General features: G+C 38.1%; 1 protein-coding gene, 1 non-coding gene and 1 pseudogene across 3 annotated transcripts; all 3 read left to right on the forward strand.

Annotated features, from left to right (window-relative positions):
* Positions 1–82: 82 nt before the first annotated feature.
* On the forward strand, positions 83–18,388 carry LOC102985594 (serine-threonine kinase receptor-associated protein). Of its 2 annotated transcripts, none has more exons than XM_007105743.4 (9): positions 83–525; positions 1,253–1,388; positions 7,693–7,774; positions 8,591–8,663; positions 11,287–11,383; positions 12,060–12,197; positions 15,710–15,846; positions 17,505–17,654; positions 18,212–18,388. In XM_007105743.4, the coding sequence occupies exons 1-9, from the start codon at positions 414–416 to the stop codon at positions 18,334–18,336; spliced, it is 1,050 nt and encodes a 349-aa protein (XP_007105805.2). In that variant the 5' UTR covers positions 83–413; the 3' UTR covers positions 18,337–18,388. The 2 variants fall into 2 exon arrangements, with proteins under 2 accessions (XP_007105805.2, XP_007105804.2); XM_007105742.4 differs by having other exon boundaries at positions 84–525; positions 18,209–18,388.
* On the forward strand, positions 10,335–10,518 carry LOC112066382 (small nucleolar RNA SNORA23). The gene has a single exon (XR_002892601.1). It is a non-coding gene; the product is annotated as a small nucleolar RNA SNORA23 (small nucleolar RNA).
* LOC114486472 (glycine cleavage system H protein, mitochondrial-like) lies at positions 12,429–15,703 on the forward strand (annotated as a pseudogene).
* Positions 18,389–27,722: the final 9,334 nt, after the last annotated feature.

Genomic DNA, 27,722 nt, shown 5'->3' on the forward strand with positions numbered 1-27,722 from the left:
GCGCGCTGCCGTCCTTCTGGCTCCACTAAGCCTCTTCTACCTGGAGAACCCGCCTTCCCGCCGGATCGTCACTTCCGGCGGACGCTTAGCGTCGTTGCTGTCGTCACTTCCTGCCGGTACCGGTGTGGACGGTGTGGATCGTGGCCGCGGGTTCTGCGGTTCTCCCCCTCCCCTACTCTTCTCCCTCCCTCCCTTTCCCTCCCTCGACGGCGGTAGGTCGTCAGTCGCAGACTCCCTGACCCGCCCCTAACCCCTTTCTGACCTCGGGGCCACCGGATTGGCCTTTTCCCGTTTCCCGGCCCAACCCCAGAGTCAGGGCGGGGGCCTTGAGGAGGCGGAGGCGGTGCCACGGAGGAGAGAAAAGACCAGACGACCCTCGGCTCCCCCGCCGGATCGCACGGCTCGCAGCCGCCATGGCAATGAGGCAGACGCCGCTCACCTGCTCGGGCCACACGCGGCCCGTGGTGGATCTGGCCTTCAGTGGCATCACGCCTTACGGCTATTTCCTGATCAGCGCTTGCAAAGGTGAGCAGGGCCGCAGATCGGGCCCCTGACGGCTGGGACTGGGCGGAAAGGGAGTGGGGCCGGCACTCCCCTTTGCCGAGCGGACTGCGGCTCTCGCAGCCTTTGAGGTTAGGGTCCATGGTGGGCTGATGGGGAGAGGAGTAGTGTTAGGGTTTCCTCAGCTGACGCCGAGGGGCTTTGCTAAGTAATGCCCCTAACCAAGGTCTCTCATTTTAGCTTTATTGCTATTTCCGGAGAAGCTGAACTGTGCACTTGCTTAGACGCCCCGGCCAGCAGACACCGTAAATAATCTTTCAAGGATTCGAGGAATGCAGAAACTAGGCCAGGCCTTATTTTACACCTTAGTTTACAAAGACTTGCTACTCCTGTTATCTCACAGGATATTGTTTTATTGTATGGAATTTTTCACTTCCATTTTTCATTTTTCAAATGGAAGCTGAAACTTACTGTTAAGAAGTTTGTCCAAAATAAGACGCAAATCTAGATTGTTTTGACGCAGATCAGTAGTCTTCTCACCGAATTACAAATGCTTCCCAAAGAGAATGTACAGCTCGGTTCTTCAGTTAATTTATTTCTGGACGTTCCTTAGTGATCCCTGTGAGTGAGAATAGTTAGACAACAAAAGCAGTTTTCCACTTTGTTTTTCAATATGATCATTTTATGTTTGAATCTTAGATTTTAAGTAATCTAAACTTCTAAATCACATGTCTTCTTAAATATCTTTTAGATGGTAAACCTATGCTACGCCAGGGAGATACAGGAGACTGGATTGGAACATTTTTGGGTCATAAGGGTGCTGTTTGGGGTGCAACATTAAACAAGGATGCCACCAAAGCAGCTACAGCAGCTGCAGATTTCACAGCGTAAGTGCCGCCAAAAATGGCCACCTTTGGAGTTGTCTGTGGATTGTGTTCTGAAATGATCAAAACTTCAATAAAAGTTATTCATGGAATTCTCACTGTCTGCCATATAGAACACATGGTGTTTGATCTCACCAAAATTCCACCCTGATCCTGCCTGCTTCTTTCTCTTAAATGGTTCTCAGAATGTTCAGATACTTAAATGATTAAATTTTGCATGTCTGGATTGGGACCCAGGAATCTGCATTATTAACAGACACTTCAGATAATGAATGTTGGTGGTCGGTCATGCTTCCAAATACTGCTCCACATGTGCTGGCTGAGTGGTATCATTAACTCTTATGACTTCCTAGTGCTAATGACCCCACGTTTTTAGCCCAATTTCACTCTCATTTTTGTTAGACATATTTAAAACTCCCCAACTCAATTATTCTTCATTTTTTAAGTTTTTTAAGCCTGAAATCAAAATCATTCTTGATTTTTCTCTTCCATCTAGATTATTATCTTCTTTGTTGATTCTACCAGCAGAATGTTTCCCGACCACATTGTTTCTTATGCCTCGGCCACTGCCCTATTAGTTTAGGTCCCTACCACTTGTCCTTTCCCATCTGTTCATCCTCCCTGGTGCTGCCAGTTGTATTCCTGAACACAGATACAAATATCATCATGTCACTTCTCTATCTCATGATCTTCTTGTCTTCCCTGTGCTTTGTCAGTGGTCCATGATCTTGGGTGTACATTAGAAGCTTTTAAAATACTCAGATGCATGTATCTAGAAATCCTGATTAATTGGTCTGGGGGTGCAGTCCCGAACATCAGTTCTTTTCCTTCCTTGAAGTTCTAGGTGATTCTGATGTGCAGCCTTTAACCACTGGCCTAAAGGTTAAATTTCACTTGTTGGCTCTTGAAAATTTGGTCTCATCCTAGTTCATCATTATCATCATCTGGCACTGCACGCCGTATGCCCCACAGTCTAGTTATACTAATATTGTTGCCAGAATACACCTTACCTATTCTGATTTTTGGCGTTTGCGTATGTTATTAAAGTGATTTGTGGTGACCCACTTTCCCCATCTGAGCATGTGTCATATATAACCTTGCTACCTCTAGTTCCTAATTGTGTTTGTGATTTAGCAGGCACTTAAATGCTTAAACTAAGGAAGGCAATGTCAAGGGCTATTGCACATGTAATACTCTATTAAAAGATTTGAGGCTCTGGAGAATAAAAGTGGTCTTGTTGATTTTTTTTTTTTTAACAGAATTTCACACTAGGGAGCAATTGTAAATGTGTTTGTTGCTCCTTTGTATTAAGCAAATTAAACATACTAAGTTTATTATGAAAAATGAAGGCAGATTGATTGAGTGGTGGATACATGACAATATATTTGTTGAAACTCGTAGACCTCTATATCATGGAGTTAGTTTTACTATATGTAAGTTTTTAAAAATAAAATTTTTTAAATAAGGGAGAGGGAGATACAATCCCATGCTTATGTGGGATTAAATTTGAGATGATGAGAGAGCAGTAAGAAAAGTTATAAATGTCAGTATGAACTTTTTCTGTGCCTTCAATGAATAGATGTTATTATGTTCATGAAAAACCATTGTAAGGCTTTGCATGCTGCCCTATTGTGATTGTATGAAATTCTGATAAAATAAGGAACTGCTTGGTTTTATGTCAGTCCTTTAATGTCAACAGCTTCAGGTCAAATGTTGCTGTAGATGTCAGCATGTGTGCTTATAATGTGACAGAGACTCCTTTGATTGTTAATTATGTGAGGTGAAAAATAGGAAGTAAAAGTGATTCTCAGACAAGGAAGACTTGTGGAGTGTTGGAAGGTGAAGGTGCCCATTCCTTCTTTTTGCTCACACTGTTCCCTGTGTTAAACTTCTGGCTCTTACAGTACTTACTGACTTTAGTGTCATTGCTTTTTGAGGCCAGGGGCCATGTTTTATATTTTTTTGTATCCCTTGTTTGTTCAGTACTTTATGTTTGTCAAATAAATAACTTAAGGAATTTTTCTAAAGTAGAAGGATAAAGAATGGACGAATTATAGATCTTGGTTTTGCTTCTAAGACATTTGTGTCTGCCATGAGTTCAGCTTTTTTTTTTTTTTTTCCCCTTTAACTCCTCCAAAGTTTGTTTTTTGCTCAGTCCAGTAGGAACATTGTCATTGGGAATGAATGTCATTGATTTTATAACAGAGGCAGAAAATTGCAATTAAAAGCTCTAGATTTCAGATATTTGGTAAGTGGATTTAAAAAATGTCATTATTGAAACTAGGTCCCAGTTTGGTGGTAAGTTAGTAGTTAATAAAGTGGTATTTTAAGTTAAGTATAATTAGGTAATAAATGTAACAGTTAAATACAATTAGGTAATAAATGTAATGAGATCTTAGACACTATACACATTAGCATTAAAAGAGACAAGCTTTTGAATTGCAGTTCTGGACAAATATATTTCTGTTAGTCTCAGTTCTGTGTTATCTGGCCCTAACAATGTTAATTACATGAGCAAAATGCTTTCTCTCCTCCTTCTTGAAGGACGGTCTTGTTCTGATCTTTAAGAGACCTGTGCAAAAGCTTGTTAGGAAGGATGCCCATTTCTGTAAAATCCGTGAAGACTCCTGGTTTGTACGTTTAGCCAAATTGTAATGCCAGTCCTCTGGAAAAGAATAAAGCGCATTAGATAGAAATTACTGTTCATGTGATAATTACTCTGAAATAGAGAAAAGGGTGTGAAAAATATCGCAGTTTAACTACTTAAGAGAGTTCTGAAAAGAGTATTCAGGATTTTTTCTTGCTGCCAGAGGCACAGCTATCTTTGTTTAGGTCACTAACAGCATTAATAGCCCAAACCATTCATTTGAGGACATGTCTGTGTACGGGTATTCATTGTTGCTTTTGTGCTTTCTTAACGTTTCAGGTCTCAGGGTCTGTGTTTACAAGTGGTTATTAAAAGCATTAATTTTAATGGGGCCATATTGTCTGTGTTTGAACCCAGGCTCCATCCTTTAATAGCTCTGTGACCTTGTGAACTTTATTTAATCTCTCTTTTTTCAGTTTCATCATCTATAAAAATGAGAATAGTAATAGTGCCTACCTCTGGTTGTGAATATTAAATAAGTTGATATGTTTCTAATATTTAGAATATTGCCTAAAATCTAATAACTGTGTAAGTGTTACATGTGTAAGATAACACTGGTAGCTACCACCCCTACTAGATCAAAATCATGTGTTATTTTGGAACTTCTGTGCTAAAGCCATGAAACCTTTTGGTTTCATGCAAGGAAGTTTGAGTAGATTTAAATAACAAGAGGCAATAGTTTTGGGTTTTTTCCCCCTTAGTTAAGGCTCTCAGATGCCATCATATAGTGAGAAAGATGTAAGCATTTACATTAGCCAGGCCTGAGTTTATGTGCTAGCCATGCTGTGTATTTTCAGTTTGATCATGGGATGCTTCTTAAGCTTTGGTTGAAGTTTCACATCTGTAAAATGAGTGTAAGTCTGATTTTTGTGCAAATTAGAGAGATCTTTCTCCACTTACATGCCTGGAGCGTAGCATAGTGTCTGTTACATAGTAGGTACTCGGTTAATGGACGCTGAGGCTTACCCTTCAATTGCTCTGTGTCTGTCTGTGAGGTGTGGGAGTGTGTGCATTCTTTGTTTATATTCTTCTCTTTTAATGACTTGTATGGGGTCTGCTGTTATGGAACTTGACCCAACTAAAGAGCTCCCCAGCTTACCTGATTAATCATAGTTGGTATAAATTATTTTTAGGTGATTGTTTTTGTTCCCTCATTCTTAGGTTTCTCAGAAAATTCATTAATTTCATGTTTATCTAAAGGGTAATTTGTTCCTATTTCTTGTGGAGAAAATATATTCAGCAGAGCCGGTCCGTGGGTCAGTTTAGAATGTTAACTTGAGGTAATTCGGGCAGTCGAGTCAGCTGATGTGTACACTGTCCCTGAAACACCATCCACTTTATATCTTTTAATTCATAGAGCTAATGTTAGCACTACATCTCCTGATCCTCTTCTCAGTCCCTCTACTGTCTTCATCTGGAGAGTGCCAAAAGTAAAGAAGATGCCTGTGCTCTGGCCAGAGAGTGCTTAAGTAGATCTAGTACAAGTGACTAGAACGTGCTCTGTCAAGAGTGCCGAACTCAATTTTACTAGTGTTTCTAAATAGGAGGAAAACAACTAGATACATGGGCCTTCTGGATGATACTACTACAGTCACTCCAGTGCTTTTCCTCCTCACCAGTGAGTGGACATGGTCTAAGCAGCATATTAAGATTTTAAGGCGTTTGGGAAAGATGATTGAATATACTTGAAATTAGTATTTCTAAGGACATTGCCCAGAGTTCCTTTGAGACATGGCATCATATGAACAGGATAGAGATTTCAGGTATATTTGATGTTTTCTTCACTTTTGACACCTTCTGTTATTGCAGCAGTCTAATCTTTGTGAACTCTTATCACTGATTTCCCTGTGGTTAAGAGTAAGCATATGTAAACAAAAGTAAAAGCAAAGCAAAATTAAACACAGTAATCAGTATAAGCTGAGCTCTGTGGAAAAAACAGAAAGGAATGGTTAATGGAGGCGAGATAAATAGAAGGTTTAGTGAAAAGATACCATTTGCGATGAACCCTGAGGATGAGTAGAACTGTGATAGCTGAGAATATAAAATACATGCTTAATAGAACAATATGAGCAAAGACAGAGGAGCCTGGAAGAAAATACATGGCTTGTTTGAGGAATCCTCTCTAATCTGGTGTGGCTAGATTAGGAGAAATAATACAAAATGAGGTTGGGGAAGTAGGGTTGGACCAAGAGAGTTGAATTGGAAACGGGAGAGATTAGAACAGGTTTCCTGTGCAAAGAGAAATTAATATTTGAGAGTTTAGTAGCAGTACCACTCATAGTTGACATTGTTTCTCTCAGAATGTATTTACTCAGCCACTCATGACTCAAGTATATAATTTGCAAGGTTTCTGTTGTATCATCAGCATTTATTCCTGTTAGATGGTTCATGTTTCTTTACCGTTGCACATGCTATTAATGCTTATCTACAATGGCCTTTCCCTTTTTTTCCCCCTGGCATATTTCTGCGTGCTCTTTAAGGCTACAGGTTTTGATGCTTAGATTTTCTGGACTTTCTGGCGTAATTAGTGGTGTGTTTTTTGTTTGTGTTTCTATAGTCATGTGTGTTTGTCATTTAATTATATTTCATTTAATTATATTTCTTAAATGTATTATTTAATAGATATTTTTTTTTCATCTCAGCTAAAGCTAATGCTCTGCTAAGGCAGGAACTTTCTTTGGGATCATTTTTTTTCTCCCTTTTGTGCCCTAGTACTGAGTCTAGAGTGACATACTTGATATATTTATTGTGTGTTTAATGAGTAAATGAAGAAAAGATACTCCTTGTTTTTCTCTGTTTTTCTTTCTCCACTATTTCATTGTTCACTTTTTTCCTAAAAATAAATGTCAATTACATTAAAATGGAAATCTTTAGGGAGCATAGCTTGTTCCTCATAACAGTTTCTTTTCCTGCGTGGAAAGTTTTCTTGTTTATTTTTCAATGACCTCTTCTGACCTAAAATGAATTGTTTTTTTTCCTTCTTCTTTACTGTTTAAGCTTTTTTATTTGGGGAACCCCTTACAGTATTTTTGTGAACTATTATTTCATCATTATCCCCCAACATATCCACACACATACGTATGTGTGTGTAATCACATATATATTTTGGGTTGGGTTAGGGAAAATAACAGTTGAGAGATTTAAAGTCATCTCAACATTAGCATTATATAATCAAAGGCTGTTACTTTGTGTGGAAGTTAATTGGACTAGGATTTGAGAATTTAAGAGTCAACTTTGAGGAAGAGATGGGGAGAATATTTTCTTCTCTACTGTCTTGTTTTAAAATTTCATGTAACCTCTGTCAAGGCTTTTCATTCTCCTGTAAAATTCTTTTAAAGGACTTCTTGTTTTTCATTTCTTGTTTCTCATGTACACGAGAGTAAAGAATAGAGAAAAAAAGTTGGAAAGGTGAAACTGAACTGGTTAAAATGTTTACAGTCTTGCTAAAAGGATATTATGGCTACAGGCTAAAATGAAAGTAAGGATGGATTGGTTCATGAAACTTGTTTACTTAAAATTTGATATTTTCCATTGTCAAAATTAGATTGTTACATTGTTTTTACCTTATGTAGTTAGATAACATTTCAAATATCTAACTTATTTGCTAATTAATTGTCAAAATTACCACGTTTATCTTTTAATTTTACTTTTTATTTTTAGCAAAGTGTGGGATGCTGTCTCAGGAGATGAATTGATGACCCTGGCTCATAAACACATTGTCAAGACTGTGGATTTTACGCAGGTATCAGAAAATGGAATTTGTTTTAGGAAGTTAAATTGCTGTTATTATAGGATATGACAATGGTTTTATATTTGATTGGTTTGTATATTTGGTTTTCTGGGGGAATATTTGGTGTATATTGGCTTATATTTGATTTGACTGTAGATTAAACTGTACACCTTTACAATTGACTGTTGAATAACACGTTTAAACTGTCTAGGTCCACTTAACATGGATTTTTTCACTGATAAATACCGCATACTGCAGTATCACATTGTCCACAGTTGCGGAATCTGCACACGTGGAGGAACTGCATGTGGGAGGAACCACATGTATAGAGGGCTGACTGTAACTTATACGTGGCTTTCGACTGTGTGGAGTGGGTCCCCTGATCCCTTCGTTGTTCAACTCAACTGTATTTCTTCTTAGTTGATCCTATGAGGCTTTTAAGAACCCTGGAACTCTTGTATCAATACTTCAACAATAGCAACAAACATCTGAAAAGCCCAAATAATGTTTCCCAGCCACTTTCAGAAGGGAGAGTATAAATTTGAGATCATCACAGATGTACTCCTCAGTAGGCAGCCGGATCAGGGCCGACTAAGAGAAGCCATGTGGAGGTGGTATGACATTTGAACTGGGAAGCTTACAGGGCTTTGGCTATTATGAGAAAGATAAATGCTCTACAGTATTTTCTCAGGAGTAATTGGTCTGTATGCATCTCCTTGTGACATCTGTGAGTCTTATTTGGATTCTGTTTGGTGTTGAAGAAGTTTCAAAGAGATGCAGCTTTTAAAATGGTTAATCTAGTAAGATCTTATTTATGTGTGTTTTCAGGATAGTAATTACTTGTTAACCGGGGGACAGGATAAACTGTTACGCATATATGACTTGAACAGACCTGAAGCAGGTAAGTGTCATTTATATGTATTTGTGGTTTTGTTTCTTTTTAATTTAAGTAACTTTTCCTGATTAAAGGAATTCATATTTAGTACTCAAATTAGGAAAATAAAGATAGTCACAAAGAAAAAAATTAAAATATAGTCCATTATCCAATATTATTAATTGCTGATAATGTCTTTAGCTTTTGGTTCATGTTTTTCCAGTTCTTTTTTAAATGGAGATATCTTGAAATATTGATTTATTTACTACATTGTGCTTGTATAGCCTTCCTATAATTTAAAAAATTATCATGGTAAATTTTTATTATGATACTAAGTCTAAAAAGGTGTGTAACAGTGTTAACTACCTTTTGGTTAGAAGGAGTGGTTATTATCTGTAGAAGGTGAGAAGAGTAAAAATTCTCAGTGTGTATACATACTTAGACTTTTGAACCACACGAGTATATTAGCTATTCAGAAGAATTTTAAAAATCTGTAATAATAGTTTTTTCATGTCTTTAAATATTCTATTCATTCTTTCTAATGACTGTATGGCTCTCTATTCTGTGGGTAAGTGAACTAGCCAATCTCCTATTATGGCTTATTTGGTTATTTACAAATTTTAAAGATTATAAGCAGTGTTGTGCGCAACATCCTTATAGTTGCATATACTTCCACAGTTGTTTCTGTAGGATACCTACATAGAAATGGAATTGTTGGGACAAAAAGGAGGTATGCTTGGAATCCATTGATAGATACTACCAAAGGGCCCTCCAGTGAAGTATAAAAATGTATTTATAGCTAACCTGTTCTAGCAAACACTGATAACTTGCTTTATCTTTGCCAATTTAATAGAAAAATGATTCTGTCTTATTAATGTGCGCTTGAAAAATTACTCATGAGATTAAAATACTGTTGAATACCATTTTAATGTACTTCTTCTTTTGTGAACTAAGCACCTGTACATCTTTTTATTACTCGTTTTAAAGTTTCTTTATTGTATTCTCATTAGTCATTTGCTTTTAAATTTTGTCAGTAAGGTTTATGGTATGCGCATTTTAAAAAATTGGGTGGTAAAATCTATCATTTCCTTTAAGAATTCTCTCATTGCACAGAAGTTGTAAGACATACCTTTTCTTCCCTAGTCAGATATTCACTTCTATTTTGTAGTATTTCAGTGCTTTTCTAGTCACATACTATGTATTTTAAAGGCTACCAAAATATGACAAAAAGAATTTTGTTTTATTTATTATATAGTAGTTGGGTTCTTAAATTTTGTATCTTGGGTACTACTGTTTATTCATAAGTCAATAAACTTTAGAAGTTTGTAAGAAAGTCAAAGCTACATTGGAAATTAAACAGTTGTTCTTGAAATATCTTTTCTAAAAGCACTTCTAAGGTGAGGAAACAAACTACCTTTGTGGATTATTGTCCTTTGGCACCTGGTAATTTTTCTCTTCATTCTCTCTAATAACTTTATGCCAAAACATAGCAAACTACTCTGACCTCACTGAATCAGTGTATCTGTCTGACTCAGGAAGATAGTTCAGGGCTCAGGTAGACAACTTTCGTCTTCTTTTACCTTTCTCAAAGCTGCCTTTTGAAAATGGCTCTTCCAGTGTCTTGCATTGGAAAGAAGAGCAATTAACTGAGCTTTTACTGTCTGTCAGAAACCCGATTAGAAACTTTAGATGATGGCTGCTGTAACGTGTGCATGGTTTTCATCTGTGTCTGATAGCAGTGTCTGTCTGTGTTTTGCATTCAGCTCTTGCTATCCACTCAAACACCATGCAGCCAAAGAGTAAGTTGGGATCATAGTACTGGTGTAGTGTTGTCTCTTTGGACATATCCACCACTGGCCAGCCTCCAAATTCCCACACACAGAACTTTGGGAATAGAGATATTGTCGCTTGGGGGAATTTAATGTGAAATACCTCTAGTAACTCTGTATTTTTTTTAAAAGGAAAAAGGCAAAAAAAAAAAAAGAAAAGAAACGTTGAATGTATATTCTCATTTGATTCTTATACTCAAATCCAGGGTATAGTAACTATTGTTAATCCAGTTTCCAAGTGAAGAAATGTAGTCTTCAAAAGGTTGTGACTTGCCCAAAGTCAAAGTTGTGTTGAAGGGTATTGCCTCCAACTTCTACTTTTGCCCAGAGATAACAAGTGGTTTTGTTTTGTTTTTTAAGTCTTTGGAAAGTCTCGAACAGAGACAGGTTCCCACCTTTTTGATGCTTTGCTCTGCCAACAGTGGCTTGGAAGAGGGTCCTAGCATTAGTGATAGCACTGGAATTAGCTCAGGCTGTCTTGTTCCTGGGTCCATATTCTTAAATTAAATTATGCCACCTTAGTTATTTTATTTCACTGAAGTACAACAGTGCTTTCAAAAGCGGAAAAGTAGGCTGGAGGGAGTGGTGTATTCAGTCCCATCTACATGTATAGTTCTTGGGTTCCTTGTCACGCAGATAAATTTTTATTTCAGTATAGAAAAACTAAATGTATCCTAGGTAAACATCAAGTTTAAATTGTGATGGGCTTTGAAAAGTTACAGTCTAATTTAAAACATAGTTTTCTTTTTACATAGTTCAAATATTGCTTAGTTTTAAAAATCAGATATTAACAAATGTATTTTAAATTGTTTTATCTTAAGAACCTAAGGAAATCAGTGGTCATACTTCTGGTATTAAAAAGGCTCTATGGTGCAGTGAGGATAAACAGATCCTTTCAGCTGATGATAAAACTGTTCGGTAAGTAATTTTTCTTTAATAATTTAAAGTTTGAAAAATATTTGACCTCAGAGCTTATATTTGAAAGTTTTTTATAACTACTATGTAGGAAGAATTGTGTCTGAACGTTATTACAACTTTGGCTGCGCAGGGGTCACATTTTTCTGAAGCTATCCATTTACTGTTATAAACATAGAGCAGAATTCACAAGACAGTTAAGACTGCTGACACCTTTATAAGCAGATGCTCTTAACCCGGGTCAGTGGGCAGGCTGGCCATAGGGTGTCCAGTAAACCCCTGAAATTCTATACACAGTTTTGTGAGCTGACACCTAATGTATTTTTCTGTGGAAAGATAACTATCAGACTCACAAAAATTGAGTGTAAGAACCATTATTTAGAGCAACGCTGAAATTGATTAGATTAGGAGTGTCTTAATAGCACAGTTTTGCTGAATCATTTGGGAAGTATATTTAAAGTATTAGTTTTGATTTCACCAACAAGCTACCAAATAATTTGATGTTTTACAGGAACCCAAAATTTCTCAGTATCATCTGTGATTTATGAGTTGGAGTAGAGGTTGTTTTACAATTGTGGTTATTTCATTGGTTAATCTGCAGATGTAATTAAAGCTGTAAACGTTTTTCTTAAACGAGTAAATACCTCCTTATTGTCCTCTGTTTTTTTTTTTTCTTCAGCCTTTGGGATCATGCTACTATGACAGAAGTGAAATCTCTAAATTTTAATATGTCTGTTAGCAGTATGGAATATATTCCTGAGGGAGAGATATTGGTAATAACTTATGGACGATCTATTGCTTTTCATAGTGCAGTAAGGTATGTCTAAGAAATACCTTCATTTTCTTTTCTGGTATGCAGTTTAAGGTACTTAAAAATTGGAAGGCATACGCTAAGGTATTTAACTCTTTTTTTTTTTTTTTTTTTGTGGTATGCGGGCCTCCCTTTGCTGTGGTCTCTCCCGTTGCGGAGCACAGGCCCCGGACGCGCAGGCTCCCTCCCAGACCGGGGCGCGAACCCGGTTCCCCTGCATCGGCAGGCGGACGCGCAACCACTGCGCCACCAGGGAAGCCCTTTTTTTTTTTTTTCTTTTTGTTTGTTAACTCTTTTAAAGGCAAATTTTGGCCTATATTATGTAATATGGAGGGAAGTGTTTCCATACCCAATAATAATGAGTTTTTTAAGAATTTGGTATACTTTAATCAGCGGAATTAATCACATTAATTTAATTTCCAGATATTTAGGACATTTATTGGTAAAATTCACCAATTTTTAATCAGGATTTTTCTTAAAAGGATCACTAGATTGGTGCTGTAGTTTATATTGTTCATTACTCTATAAAACCTCTGTGATCTTGATTCTGCTATTTATTTCACTTTAAAATTTCAGAGAAATTAGTGATTTTTTTTTCTGCTTCCAAGTATGGTATAGACCTAATGATTTTTTAAAAAACAGACTTAATTTTTGTGACTATAAATGTATTAAATGCTGATGTTGAAAATTTGGAAAATATAATTTTTAAAAACCTACAATCCTACAGCCAGAAGGTTCGTGGTAGCTATAATTTTTTGGTAGTCTTTTTTCTTTGTGTGTGTGTGTGTGTGTGTGTGTGTATTATTGCGGGTTTTTTTCTTTAGTTACTAGTACCCTAATGAGTATAATTTTTATTTTTTTATTCTAAAATACTCTTAGCCATTAAAATTCTTTGCAAAGTTTTACTAGGTGTTTTGCATAATAGGTTATACTAAATCATGTATAAGTTCCCCTGTTTTAACACCGCAGTGAGATTTGTGGTACATCTCTTGAATGTTTCCTTACAAGAGATCCTGTAAGTAGAATTATCAGTTCAAAGGTTAGGAATGTCATGGCTGGAGCAGTCTGCAGCCTGCGTGCTGCTTTGTCACCTGCCCCACCCTGCCTGCCACGGCCCTGGGTGGGTGCCTTCCACACGCTGTGCACTCTGCTCTCCAGTGGGTAGATTCACAGAGAAACATGACAACAGAAAATGGTGCTGGAACAGTGGGGATCAGCAGTTTTTCACAGGAAGCTTTGGGAGATGTTGTTTAGTGTAGTCGGCCTGAAGTTGGGACAAAGTTGAACAAACACCATGAGTTTGGTGCTTTGGAAAGTGTGAAAACTGCTAGTGAACTCTGTTCTCCTCTATCCGGAGAAGTAAGTGAGATTAATGAAGCCCTTGCAGAAAAGCCAGGACTTGTCAGTAAATCTTGTTGTGAAGATCAGGACAACACTGAGTAAACCCTTCAGAATTAGATGAACTAATGGGTGAAGAAGCATGTGAGAAATACATAAAATATATTGAGGAGTGAAAATGGAACCCCTAAATAAACTAGTTTGAAACAAACAAAACAAAGGGTGGCAGTGTGTTTAAAGTTCTTAGTAAACATGCCACTTACTTGATTTCCATAAGGAATATACCACGTTATACTCTGACCAGCGGTCCTAACCTTTTCTCTAAAGGGCCATCTGCAGAGCTAAGCGTCCCTGAATGGCAGAAGGAAAGAGAAGGCAGTCATAATGCAGATGAGCAATTCAGAGTGTAAAAGAGTTCATACACACACAGTGAATTGATGATAATAGTAATGTTATTGATAATAACTATGTTATTGCTCAGAACCATTAAATTGTACAACTATGTTCATTGCTTCTGGATTTGGGCAGCGTGCAGCCCTGTTGTAGAACGTTGCCTGAAATGTTGGTGGTGGAGGTTTGCTGGCCTGTTAAATATTCTAACATTTAAGTCAGAAAGTTGCTATTCAGCGATCCTGCTAAGTCAGCCTTAATTTTCATGCTTTGTAGTGTGTGATGTTGGGAGTAGGATGGCAACATTTCAGAGCTGAAATACTCTAATGTTGTGTGTTGGAAGCCTTTTAGGATTTTTAGGGTTAGACTGGCAAACAGCCAATGTCCAAACTCATTGATATTCAGGTGATGCTATTGTTATGCACTGATTTTTGTTATGTAGCTGTAGTCTCAGATTTAGTTATTGTTTTATAGCCTGATAGTTAAAAACGGATCCGTTTTTAGCAGTTCTTTATTTCACAGTATTAAAGATTTTTCCTGTTGCAGAAACTTATAAATTCTCAGCAGTTGAAAATAATATACAGATAATCCTTTGTATTAATTACTTACTGTAAAAACTTTTCTGTTTACAAAGATAATGCATGCTTGTCCTAGAAAAATTAGACAATGCAGAATTAAATTTTTTTCAAAGCAAAAATCCCAGTATATTAGCCCTACTGTTTTAATTAGCCAGCCCAGTCATTTTCAGGAAGGCATTCACTGCACAAAATGTGGATATCCCTCTATGGAAGTATCTCTGTATTTTGCGGATGAACTTCACTTGGGCATAGTATCCTTCTGAATTTTTTATTTTTTTGCTGATATTATTTAGAGGGGTTTTTTTTAGGTGTTTTTACTCTTTTTTAAAAAATTGAAGTGTAGTTGATTTACAAGGTTGCGTTAATTTCTGCTGTACAGCAAAGTGATTCAGTTATACATATACATACATTCTTTCTTTATATTCTTTTCCATGATGGTTTAATCACAGAATATTGAATATAGTCCCCTGTGCTCTACAGTAGGACCTTGTTGCTATCCATTCTCTATTTAATAATTTGCATCTGCTAATCCCAGACTCCCACTCTATTCCTCCCTCCCTGCCCCGCAACCACCAATCTGTGCTGTGTCTGTGAGTCTGTTTCTGTTTCATAATTTCATTTGTGTCATATTTTAGATTCCATATGTAAGCGATATCATATGGTATTTGTCTTTCTCTTTCTGACTTACTTAGTATGATAATCTCCAGGTCCATCCATGTAGCTGCAAACAGCATCATTTCATTCTTTTGTATGGCTGAGTAGTATTCCACTATATATATGTACCACATCTTCTTTATCCATTCATCTGTCGATGGGCATTTAGGTTGTTTCCATGTCTTGGCTATTGTGAATAGTGCTGCTATGAACATAGGGGTGCATGTAACTTTTTGAATTATAGTTTTGTCTGGATATATGCCTGGGAGTGAGATTGCTGGATCATATGGCAACTGTATTTTTAGTTTTTTAAGGAACCTCCACACTGTTTTCCATAGTGACTGCACCAAGTTACATTCCCACCAACAGTGCAGGAGGGTTCCCTTTTTTGCACACCTAGAGGGTTTTTTTTTTTTTAACATCACTGTGTTTGACCAAATGAATATTGGATTATTCCCTGAGTTTCAGAGTTTAGGAACAGTTTAAATGTATAATTGTTTCCTTATATTATTTATTAAATATTAAAAATTTATAAATATTATCTAAATTTTTTTCTAGTTTGGACCCAATTAAGTCTTTTGAAGCTCCTGCAACCATCAATTCCGCATCTCTTCATCCTGAGAAAGAATTTCTTGTTGCAGGGGGTGAAGATTTTAAACTTTATAAGTATGATTATAATAGTGGAGAAGAATTAGGTGAGTTGTCCTCTTTTTCTTAAAATGATGTAGGTACCTTGATCAAATGTTAGGTTTCAGTGATTAACACCTCAGCCAATTTTTTAGCTGCTACTTTGCTTTTAGCTGTCTTGCTTTACCGTCCAATGAACTTAAACTTGTTAGAATTATACACAAAGAATAAAAGACAATGTTATGTTTTGTTTCTTTGGGAAAACTGATGGATTTGGGTTGGGTAAATCAAACCTTGGTGAATAGACTAAATAGAATCTATTTTAATTGTTTATGGTTCATCCTTTATTGCTTGAATGTAAGTGACTTAAAAAAATTTTATTTATTTTTGGCTGCATTGGGTCTTCGTTGCTGTGCATGGGCTTTCTCTAGTTGTGGTGAGCAGGGGCTACTCTTCGTTGTGGTGCGCGGGCTTCTCATTGCAGTGGCTTTTCTTGTTGCGGAGCACGGGCTCAGTAGTTGGAGCGTGTGGGCTCTAGGGCATGCAGGCTTCAGTAGTTGTGTCACTTGAGCTCAGTAGTTGTGGCTCATGGCTCTAGAGTGCAGGCTCAGTAGTTGTGGTGCACAGGCTTAGTTGCTCCACAGCGTGTGGGATCTTCCCGGACCAGGGATTGAACCCGTGTCCCCTGCATTGCTAGGCGGATTCTTAACCACTGCGCCACCAGGGAAGTCCCTATAAGTGACTTTGAAATAAGGGATTCTTTTCCATTGTTTTTATTTAATGTCACTTTTCAAAGTGTTAGAATGTTTTGGTCACGTTTTATGCTCTGAAAAAGAGAAGTAAATTATTTGCCTGGTATCTGAGGTCACAATTAGTGAATACTGAACCTTGGACCCAGACATTCTTATTCCAAAATCTCATATTCTTTCTATTCTCATGATAATTTTTTACACTCATGGTAACATGATCATGATATTCTCTGGGGGAAGCTAGTGCGTGAGTGTCCTTGAGTTGAATAGACATGGAGACAGAACAGGATCACTGGTCTAGTAAACAGCTTTGAAAACTGATAAGGTGATAAGGCATTAGAAAGTAAATGAGAAAAGTTCATAACTAAGGATATGCCTTAAACAGAACAACACCACTACTAATCTGTACATTTTCTCTTTAAACTCCATATAGGATCAGCATTGATCCTGTATCTTCATGTTCTGTGTGACAGAGCGACTAGTGGACTCTAGGTAGACGGCTGGGAAATGAAGAGGAGGCAGAGTGTGTAAAAGAGCTCCATCTGGTGGCTCTCTATAGTCATAATAAGAATTGGTTCCCAAGTAAACAGACAGTGAGTTTGGGATTTGGAAATGGGGATTGAATTCACAGACTTTAGATCTGCTTCCTGTAGATTTTAGAGGGGTTTTCATTGACTCCCTTTATTTTTATTGGGAAATGATGCCTCAGTTTTTTGTATTTTTTTTTTTTAGAGACAGTCTGAAACCATAGTGTGTGCTAGGATTGCAAAGGAGTAATCTTACAGAGATATGGTAGACATGATGAACCAGTTTGTGATGAGAATCACTTTATTTTTAATTAGGTATAGTTCTTTGACTTTGCCCTCATGAATTTCACATCGTCCCAATAATGTAGACAATATTTTCTCTAGTGTATCAGTACTTAAATGTCATGTTTAAGTATTAAATTATCTAAAAGCCCTTCTCTTCTTTTTCAGAATCCTACAAGGGGCACTTTGGTCCCATTCACTGTGTGAGGTTTAGTCCTGATGGAGAACTCTATGCTAGTGGTTCTGAAGATGGAACATTGAGACTATGGCAGACTGTGGTAGGAAAAACATACGGCCTTTGGAAATGTGTGCTTCCTGGTAAGAATTTTTAGTTCATGATTTTGTATCATTTTGCACTGTTAATTTTGTTTCAGCATTTCTGTCTTTATATATTTTAAGGTATATAATATGGTTACAGCAAAGAGAAGCCTGTGACTAATAAATCATCCACTGTGTTCTTTGGTTTAAATTTTTTTGTTGTACAATCTATTCTGTTCCTAAATTTTTACCCTAGATCATTTGGTGAATGGAATACTCCTAATTCAAAATATGCTAGAGGACAGTATAAATAACTTAAAAGTAAATGTATTTAATCTCTGAATAATACTACTTAGTGATTTGTACTAGTAAAGTAGACATGTTTTTTAATAAAAATACTTAGTTATTGGTCCCAGAGTAGTTGTAGTATGGATCTAAAAGTATGAATCTAAAAGACACCCTTCTTTAGAATCAATTATTAAGAAAGCTGTTCCTCTTATGTTTTGTAACTCATCGCTTGGCATAGTCTCGGCGTACTCGTCTTGCTTGTTAAATGCTAGAAATTGCTAGTGATATTATAATTCACATAATCATCATTGCTTTTATTTTCATAGAAGAAGATAGTGGTGAGCTGGCAAAGCCAAAGATCAGTTTTCCAGAGACAGCGGAAGAGGAGCTAGAAGAAATTGCTTCAGAGAATTCAGATTCCATCTATAGTTCAACTCCTGAAGTTAAGGCCTGAGCGTCAGGCAGATGTACACAACTTATGGACTAAAACAAACAGAGAAAAGCATCAGCCTCCAGAGTTACTCTCTGCTTAAGGCAAACATGAGCAGTACATAATGAGGAATATGAATTAGCTCCAGTGATGGAACTTACCAATAGGTGATACCTGTAAGTGAAAACACAAGAGTATCAGCTGAAGGCAGATGGAGTTATACTCTTGTAGTACGATAGTCTGTTGTCTTTTTAACGAATATGTGCAAACCAACATCCAATTTCTCTTATTACAGGTAGATTTCTTGTAGCTGTTTATGTTATTATGAAGAGGGAAAATATATTGGGCTATTTTTCTGACTTTTCCCTTAAAGCAGAAAGCCATTTTTTTTGCTTTAGTTATAAAGAAGAGGGGGAATACATGATAAAGTAACTGGTTTGATTTCTCTTTCATTGTACACTGCTTCTGAACATCTAATTGTTTTCAGTTGTCTAAATAAAATGCCTCTAAAACAAAACTGTGTTTGTTTCTTGGGAAGCATTGATAGGTTTGAGTTTTATAAATGGAAATTGCCAGAAAGTTTTTCTACATCATAACTATATCGAAAGACAACCCGGTTAAAGAGTCTGTAATGAGGGGCTTCCCCGGTGGCACAGTGGTTGAGAATCCGCCTGCCGATGCAGGGGACACGGGTTCGTGCCCCGGTCCGGGAGGATCCCACATGCCGCAGAGCGGCTGGGCCCATGGAGCCGTGGCCGCTGAGCCTGGGCGTCTGGAGCCTGTGCTCCGCAACGGGAGAGGCCACAACAGTGAGAGGCCTGCGTACCGCAAAAAAAAAAAAGATTCTGTAATGAACATAAATTGTTTCCTGATTTTGAAATTCAGTTACTTGTACTAGATTTTTGAAATTTTTATGTGCTTTGGTAGGGTTGTATATACCTTTCTTCCTCCTAGATTGGATAGGGATACTTGACCTGCCTTTTAAAAAAAACTTTCAGAATAATGACTTATTTAAATAATACTTGCTGGTTAAAAGAAAAAAAAAAAAGCAGTTCAGAAATAGCAGAAAGATATCAGAAAAATCACTCAAAATCCCACTACCCCCCAAAAATCTGTTGAGTGAACATTAACACACATGAGTGTACCTCTGAATGTGTATATGCAGATAGATAGAAAAGATTTTATAAAAATGGGGTAATTGTAGACCTGCAATGTTTGTTTTACTTTAGCCTTTTAAGTTCAGGTGGTGTTCAGAAAGCTTTTTTTTTTTAACCAACCTTTTAATAAAATGAATCAACTGAGTTCAGATTTGTGATACATTTATTTTTTAATATGGAAGGAATATTGAACTAGTAGTTTGGAAATACTTTAGAGAAATGAATAACATCTCTGCCAAATTGCTTTTTCTCTATCTTGTGAATGACCCTTGATAACTTTCCTTAAAAGGAATAACCAACCAAAAAATAAGTTTTTGAGGATTTCTGGTAAACTGGCAGAAAGCACAGTAGGCTGTGACTGCCTTAGAGGGCCAAGAGAGGTGTGTCATGGGGAGAGCCAACTGATAATTCACACAGGGTCTCACAGTGTGAGGGTATTTTCTTGTCAACTTGCTACATGCCTGGTTCTCTGCTTTGCAGCAGCAGTATTGTCAGTGTACCACAGACTCTAATCCTAGTCTGATTTATCTTAAATACAGTTGAGATTTTTATGCACCAGATTGGCATTTTGAAATTGCTTGGTATTTATGAAGTTTATGACCAAAGGAAGTTTCTTCTATTCAGGTTTCATAAAAGTCAAAAGAAGATACAGATGCATACTTACACCATCACTGGGTGGCATATAGCTTGAAATCTGTAAAAGTTGTTTTAGTTTATGAGTTGAATTTCAGGTCATGGAGCTCTGTCATACCATAGCTTATACCTGTGTGATTAGCGAGTTCATGTTGGTCAGGTCTCTGGTTGACCGTATTGTATTAATTGTCAAGTTCTTAGGTTTTTAGATTCTGGTTACCCAGTCAAGTCATTTTAGGTTTCGGCTTTTGCCGGATTAATATGAGTTGCTTATGATCATTAGCTAAAATCAAGGTGTTGGCAGAGCTGCATTCCTTCTGGAAATTCTAGGAGAGAATCTGTTTCCTTTTTCCAGCTTCCAGAGGCCACTGGCATTCCTTGGCTCGTGGTCCCTTTCTCTGTCTTCAAAGCTGGCAACATAGCATCTTCAAATCTGAGTCTCCTGCCACCCTCTTTAACTTTTTTTTTTTTTTTTTTTTTTTAGCGGTACGCGGGCCTCTCACTGCTGTGGCCTCTCCCGCTGCAGAGCACAGGCTCCTGACGCGCAGGCTCAGCGGCCATGGCTCACGGGCCTAGCCGCTCCGCGGCATGTTGGATCCCCGGACTGGGGCACGAACCCGTGTCCCCTGCATCGGCAGGCAGACTCTCAATCACTGCGCCACCAGGGCAGCCCCTCTTTAACTTATTAAAAGGACATTTGTGATTACATTGGACCCACCTGGATAAACTCCTCAGTTCAAGATCCTTAACTTACTACCATCTGTAAAGTCCCTTTTGTCATGTAAGGCAACATTCGCAGGTTCCAGGTATTAGGATATGGACATCTTTGGAGGGCCATTAGTCTGTTTACCAGACCTTCTAATGGTAGACTCCTATAGTAGAAATTTAGCAAAAAGTTCAAGTATATATTTATGAAAATTGCATTTGTCAAAGTCTCAAGTGTCCTGCGTGTTTCTAACCCAGTGGTCACTTTTCTACTCTCATCTTACTAAACCTTCAGCAGCATTCGATAGTTGTCTACTTCCTTGTTTTTGAAATACTTTATTTTTTTCACTTCTCTGCAACTTCTATCACATTCCTGGTTTTACTGAAATCTTTCTGACTGCTTCTGAATTTGCCAATTCCTCCTTTTCTGCTTCAGGTCTGGTCTATACTTTCTAGCTCTGCTCTCCAAAGGGAAAACTCATTGTGGGATTCAGTGTTTTCTGAAATCTTTCAAATTCATATATCCAGCCTGTTGCTCTGAGCACCAGAGTTTAATGGCATAGTTGATGTTCTACCTTAACCTTTAGTAAGCATCTCAGACTTACCTGTGGAAAACAAATCTTAATTTCTCAACCAAACCTATTTCCCCCTCAACTTGTTACCCATTCTGATAATGGGCACTGCCTAAAAAAGACAAAGTCCTTGAGTCTGTTCTCTTATCCCTATTTTTAGTCTATATGTAAGTCCTGTGGGTTCTCCTGAGTCTGTACTTGCCTCATGTCCACTGTTACCACCCTATGCCCGGCTCCCTCTATTTCTCACGTAGACTGCTGCAGTGCCTTCCTAACTGTTCCCTTTTGCCCCTACTCCCTCACCCTGCCCTCATGCCATCCATTTTCTACACAGTAGGAAAGGTAATTGCTTTAGGACTTGAAGAGGCTGAGTGACTGTCTTGTTTAAATCCATCGTGTCTCCCTGTTATACCATGTTTTTACTGTTTTCTGACTCTTGCTGCCTCTATGACTTCATTTTTCCCTTGCTTGTACTGCTCTAGCCTCCGTGGCTTCATTTCACAAGGCCTTTTCACTTGGCTTGCTATTTCTGCTACTTGAGCCACTCTTCCTTAAATATATGCATGGCTGACCCTTTCTTGTGATTCAGGTCTCAAGTCCTGTGACCCTCTTGTCACTTGCTATTTTGCCCTATTTTGCCCTATTTTATTCAGTTCTTACCAGTCTGAAACTACCTCGTATATTTTTTGTCTTCACCAATATTGCTTTGCTTAGAAAGGTGGTACATCGTAAGTGCTCAATAGACGTTGAAACAAGTCCCTAAATGAGCACCAGATCTTACCAGACCAGTAAGATGATTTTTCAGTTATGCAGCAGACCATCCTCTCCACTGAAGAGTCAGACATGGCCGGAACCTACTCAAAGCACTTGCCTCTCCAGTGAATTCATGTACAGCTTCATCGGACTTGAGATCCAATAACCTAGGAGGACTTCAGCTTGTGTGATACAGTCTCCCCATCTCCACCCTGCTTCCCATTCCATTCTTCCTCTGGCGCTTCCTCTCTATGTCCTAACGTCATGGTAGCTCAAATCCTGCCTAAGTTTTAGTAATTGACCCTACGAATCATTGCGTCTCCGTGTCATCTAGACGTTTCTTCTAAGAAACCAGGATTGAGTGCAGTCAATTCTCTTGAGAATTTTTCATGTCAGTAAAGTTCAACACATTCGTTTTTTTGTTGTTGTTTTTTTTTTTTTTTTTTTTTTTTTTTTGCGGTACGCGGGCCTCTCACTGCTGTGGCCTCTCCCGTTGCGGAGCACAGGCTCCGGACCCGCAGGCTCAGTAGCCATGGCTCACGGGCCCAGCCGCTCCGCGGCACCGTAACCCATGCATCGGCAGGCGGACTCTCAACCACTGCGCCACCAGGGAAGCCCAACACATTCGTTTTAATGTCTACAAAATAGTAAAGATGTACCATAATAACTTAAAGGTTACATGTTTTAATAGTTCAAATTCAATGGAATTATTAATTTAGCTGCCTGTTTTTGAGACCAAGGTGGAGGCAACAGAATGGGGAATTGAAAATGCAGACCAAGGGAAAATATTTTTCTTGTAGGAACCTTATGTTTTACACCTGAATATTTTCAGGCAAACAGTGATTCTATTGAGTTACATGTGGGTCTCACACTAGGGGGATTCCTGAAGAAAAAGAATTACTGGAGCCAGAACATTCTCAGATAGGCTTAGCTTCTCTTTGCTTAGCTATAGGAATGCACAATTGCCAGTGTGACAGTGTCTCCTAGATCAGTGTGACTTTAAAATCAACAGAGTTCTTGAAGAAACAAATTTACCTGTGGAAACAAGGCCGGAGTATGCATCTAAATGACAGCTAATGAACAGTAACCATACTTTATAGGTTGAATCACTTTATATAATTAATGAGAGAATGGAACTTGGTCAAGTGGAAAATAACTGGTTAAAGTTTACAGATGTGTGTAGAAATTGTATTTATTAAGTGCCTCATGTTAGATTTTCTGCTTGGTTTTAAAATACTGTTACTTTTTAATCTCTCCAATAACCCAGTGGAGATAGGTAGTATCTCCATTATACATATGGGAAACTATTTCAGAGGTTAAATGACTTGTCTAATGAGTTTGGCTTCAAAGAAATAGTTGGAACAGTAAGTGTGTGGTCTGTAGGTTATATTGCCTGGGTTTGAACAGATTTGGTGGGGAGGGATCAAATAATTGATGGAATGGGCTTAACTCATACGAAGCACTTAATATTAGCTAGTGTTATGTATTTATCAGTGATTCCCCAACTTTGGGATTTGGTAGAAAAATAGATTTAAAAGGCAGGGGGTGTTAGGTGGGGGTTGGTGGCAAGACTGAGTGGTCTGCCTCTAATTTTGCCAAGTGAGGCTATGAAAACATCTACCAGCACAATATTCATGAAAGAAAGGTCATTTTAAAATCCAAGTTGGTAGTGAAGGGCGTAGTGTCAGGACTGTTCTTTAAATTGAATAAAACTTCATAAGAGACTCAGTATAATTCTTATTTTTCTTTTTTCACCATGAAGTAGGAACTAGATGTTCTAGAAGTCTCTCTGCAGTTCTGAAATATTTTGATTCTAATATTCATACTCTCCCCTAGTCCTCCCTGTTTCTACATTTTTTTCCCCCATCCGATTTAGAAATACTGTTGACAATCCATAATCTAAGTCAATTTTTACCTAAGGAACCGGTGAATGACTGCTCTAAGAAATCATAAAGACTGCAGTCGAATAAAATTGAACTTGTTAAAAAACAGTGGGCACTATAAGAAAGTAGCACAAACAGTAATATACGATCATTCATCTAACAAATACTGTAGTAGGCCCTGGGCGTATGACCAAGTGAACACAAGTATTGGGTTGGCCAAAAAGTGCCTTCGGTTTTTAAGTAAAAATAAAAGACACAGTCTTCATTTTCACCAAGAACTTCATTGAACAACGTATTCACCCTTTTGTTCCACTACCTTCTGCCATTTTTCAGGCAACTTTGTAATTCCATCTTCCCAAAACTTTTTATCTTTTTGAGCAAAGAACTGTTCCAGGTGCCTTTTACAGTCTTCCAGGGAATTGGAGTTTTTTCCATTAAGAGAATTTTGTAAAGACCGAAATAAATGGAAATCCGAAGATGCAACCTCTGGTGAATACGGCAGATGAATCAGAACTCAGCCAAGCTGTAACAGTTTTTGCTTGATCATCAGAGAAACATGCAGTCTTGCATTATCCTGATGGAAGATTATGCGTTTTCTGTTGACTCATTCTGGACGCTTTTCGTCGAGTGCTGCTTTAAGTTGGTCTAACTGGGAGCAGTACTTGTGGGAATTAATCATTTGGTTTTCCGGAAGGAGCTCATAATAGAGGGCTCCCTTCCAATCCCACCATATATGCAATATCACCTTCTTTGGATGAAGACCAGCCTTTGGTGTGGTTGGTGGTGTTTCATTTCACTTGCCCCACGATCTCTTCCGTTCCACATAATTGTACAGTATCCACTTTTCATCGCCTGTCACAATTTGTTTTAAAAATGGAACATTTTCATTACGTTTAAGTAGAGAATTGCATGCAGAAATATGGTCAAGAAGGTTTTTTTTTTGCTAAACTTACGTGGAAACTAAACATCAAAGCGATCAACATAACCAAGCTGGTGCAAATGATTTTCAATGCTTGATTTGGATATTTTGAGTATGCCAGCTATCTCCCACATGGTATAACGTTGATTGTTCTCAGTTAATGTCTCGATTTGATCACTATCAACTTCAACTGGTCTACCCAACTGTGGAGCATAGACCAGGGAGAAATTCACAAGCTACTTTTGACACGTTCCATCAGTCACAGCACCTTCTCCACACACTGCACAAATCTTTTTTTTGCATTTCAGGTGCATTTTACCTTTCTTGAAATAATAAAGCATATTATGCCGAAAATGTTGCTTTTTTTCTTCCATCTTCAATATTAAAAGGGGTATACAAAAATTCACCAATTTTGATGTCTTTTTAAAAATGCATGCTGATAGGACAGCTGTCACATACAATCTAAAAAACTTGTGTTTTTTAAAAATTAATTAATTAATTTTGGCCGCGTTGGGTCTTTGTTGCTGTGCGCGGGCTTTCTCTAGTTGTGGCGAGCGGGGATTACTCTTCGTTGCAATGTGCGGGCTCTAGGTGCGCAGGCTTCAGTAGTTGTGGCATGTGGGCTTAGTAGTTGTGGCTCACGGGCTCTAGAGCGCAGGCTCAGTAGTTGTGGCGCACGGGCTTAGTTGCTCCACGGCATGTGGGATCTTCCCGGACCAGGGCTTGCACTCATGTCCCCTGTATTGGCAGGCGGCTTCTTGACCACGGCGCCACCAGGAAAGTCCTACAAAATTGTTTTGCATGAAGTTAAAGACAACTAAGTGCTATTCGAGCCATCTTACGGAAGAAACTGAATGAACATTTTGGCCAACCCAATAGTTCATGCCCTTTGGCCTTTAACTTTTAGATTATTCCTGTCTCCCAGGCCAGGTATGTTCTTGAGGTTTCAAGATAAATATGACATATTCTTAGAGCTTTAATTTTCACTGAAGGAGAAGTGGGGGTGGGAAGATAAGTAATTTATCCGGTAACTTTTTATTTAAAAACATATCCACAAAAAGGAATGGCATGCAAAATGGGTTAAAAGAATACAATAAAGACAATTTTACTCTTGTAAGAGACAGTTTGGTCTTTAGCTCCAGATTGCATGCATAGTTTCTCAGCCTCCAGGTTGGTGATTCTTTGCATTTAGCTTGCATAAACATCATCTGAGGGAATCTGTTAAGAATACAGATTCCAAGGTCCTAGAGATTCTGATTCAATAGGGCTGTGGTGAAGCCTAGAATCTGTTTCAGGAAGAAAAACTTTGGGGAGATTCCAATGTAGTAGTGGTCCAAAGAGCTGAGAGGCCTTACCTTAAGGATGGATACTTCAGAAGTTTCAGAAAGCAATAAATTTAAAAGGGAAGTCCACAAAGCGAAACTTAGCAACATTTCTTCATCAAAAAAAAAAACCACACTTTTTGCATTCCATCCCTAGTGTCTCTGAATGCTGCCAATTTGACATACGTTCAAACTGTAGAGATTAATTCCAGATTAGTACTGTGCAACAGGCCAGTTTTAGAAAAAGTCCTTGAGAAATTCTTGTCAGATATATTGCAAAAATGTTTGCTAGAGAAGGCTGTCCTGATTCTGGTTTTCCAACTAAGTTAGGATCTCACAGCTTTTTTTGGTTTGTTTTAATACATGTACATTATCCATGAATGCATAATGAATGGCTTGGAATCTGGCTTAGAGTTGTTATCTGCCTCTAAAAAATAGAATTCCATTTATTGTCTTTGTTTCTTTTAGGGATTTCAGGCCTCTGCAGCCAAAGATCACCAGGAATAAATTTGGGTTTACTGACTTGCTGCAATAAGGGAGAATACTCACCAGGGGAACTGTGAGGTGTCTCAGTTAGAGGGTGTCAGAAATGACATAGGATTTGGGCTTGTGTTTGGTGATTTGGGGAAAGTTCAAGGAAGTGGGCCATTGCTCTGCATTGATGCTGGCAGGAAGGGGTGATAATTCCGACAGGGCATTTTAATTCTTATCTAAAATACAAGAAGACTGGGGTGAGGCTAAAACTGACAAGTAAAGAAGTAACAGTCACTTATAACAGCCAGGATTAGGGGGCTGTTTGGTCATTTTTGTGGTTTGGACAATGTTCATTTTTTGTGTTCAGACGTGATTACAAGGGGTCTTGTTTTTGTTGATTTATCAGGGGCACAATGGCCTTGGCTGATGTTGGTGTTCTGTGAAATTGTTTTATGTTCTACCGGGGAACATGGTGGTCTAGCTGTGAATGCTAGGCCAGCTCGGGGCTTTCAGGGTGAAGACAGAAATAGGTAAAATCCTGTTATATAAATGAATGGGATGTAGACACTTTCAAAATGTTTGGCAATGGCTTTGTGCTGACAAGGCTGAGAGGCAGCTACGTGTGGGGGGAAAAGACTGGGATTACCTTTCCTGTGTAGCCTATAATTGCTGTGTGAAGCTGACAGTAACATTCGTAGCTTCCATTTGTTGAGCACCTACTATGTGCCATGATGTACGTTGTACTAGTTGCTTTACACATGTACGGCACCTTTGCAAGTCAAATCTATTTTGAACATCCCCATTTTACAGGCAGTAACATTCCTGGAACCAGATAGTCATTAGGTGGAATGGCTGGTGTATTGAGTTGGACCCGTTTGGAGTCTGCTCCATTACACCAGGATGCCTCTATTCTTAACTTTGGTGTCTGTAGGTAGAGCAATGGAGATACAGTACATACTTGGCAGGATTGTTCTGGGATTCGAATACTATCA

The sequence above is a fragment of the Physeter macrocephalus genome, chromosome 6, assembly GCF_002837175.3.
Source record: "Physeter macrocephalus isolate SW-GA chromosome 6, ASM283717v5, whole genome shotgun sequence".
Classification (NCBI taxonomy): Eukaryota; Metazoa; Chordata; class Mammalia; order Artiodactyla; family Physeteridae; genus Physeter; species Physeter macrocephalus.